The 870-nt window shown below is 54.9% G+C and overlaps 1 protein-coding gene across 1 annotated transcript in view; it reads left to right on the forward strand.

Moving 5' to 3' along the window:
• The window catches only part of ZNF217 (zinc finger protein 217), a 17,966-nt gene that overhangs the window by 7,847 nt on the left and 9,249 nt on the right, over positions 1–870 (forward strand). Inside the window, exon 3 of the mRNA XM_006773647.2 lies at positions 3–338. Coding sequence (XP_006773710.1) covers positions 3–338 — 336 coding nt within the window. The remainder of the gene's footprint in view (positions 1–2; positions 339–870) is intronic.

Raw genomic sequence — 870 nt, forward strand, 5'->3', positions numbered from 1 at the left:
AGGCCTAGCACAAGATAAGGAGAAGCCTAGACATGCCAACGGTGAAGTGCCTTCTGGGGACGCGGACCCCAAGTTGTCCAGTAAGAGTGAGAAGCCCACGCATTGCTCTGAGTGTGGCAAGGTGTTCAGAACCTACCACCAGCTGGTCCTGCACTCGAGAGTCCACAAGAAGGACCGGAGGACAGATGCTGAGTCGCCCACCATGTCTGTGGACGGCCGGCAGCTGAGGACGTGTTCTCCAGACCTAGCCGGCACCCTGGATGAAAACGGAGCCACAGATCGAGAAGGAGGCTCTGAAGATGGATCCGAGGACGGACTTCCCGAAGGCCTCCATCTGGGTAAGCTGCGTGCTGGGCGCGGCCGTCTGAGGGCACAGTCAGCTCAGGATCTGGGCAGCTCAGGGTCCAGGGCCTTGGAGTCCAGGCTATTGGGATACCACCCTGTCGAAAGTTACTTGACCCCCTCTTGGGTTGAGTTAAAAGGCCTATCTATCAAGGTTTCTTCCTGTTCTGAAAGTTCTGGGATTTTATATTTTGCTAATAAAGGACACACATTATTTTATCTTGTGCATCAGGCTAAAGTGATGCTTCGTAAGTGGGGTGGTTTTGCCCCAGAGCAGTGGTCGCCAACCTCTCGGACCTCACGGACCACCGGTTGGTGACCGCTGCCCCAGAGGACACCTGGCAGTGTCTGGAGACATTTTTGGTTGGCACAACTGTGTGGGGGTGTGTGCTGCTGGCACCCAGTGGGTGGAGGCCAGGTATGCTGCTAAACATCCCCCAGTGCACAGATGTCCCCACAACAGAGAAAGATCCTCCCAAACTCAGTAGCTCAGGGTTGAGACCCTGGCTTTTGCTTAACTTTTTTTTG

This window comes from Myotis davidii, unplaced genomic scaffold, assembly GCF_000327345.1.
Source record: "Myotis davidii unplaced genomic scaffold, ASM32734v1 scaffold27, whole genome shotgun sequence".
In the NCBI taxonomy this organism is placed as follows: Eukaryota; Metazoa; Chordata; class Mammalia; order Chiroptera; family Vespertilionidae; genus Myotis; species Myotis davidii.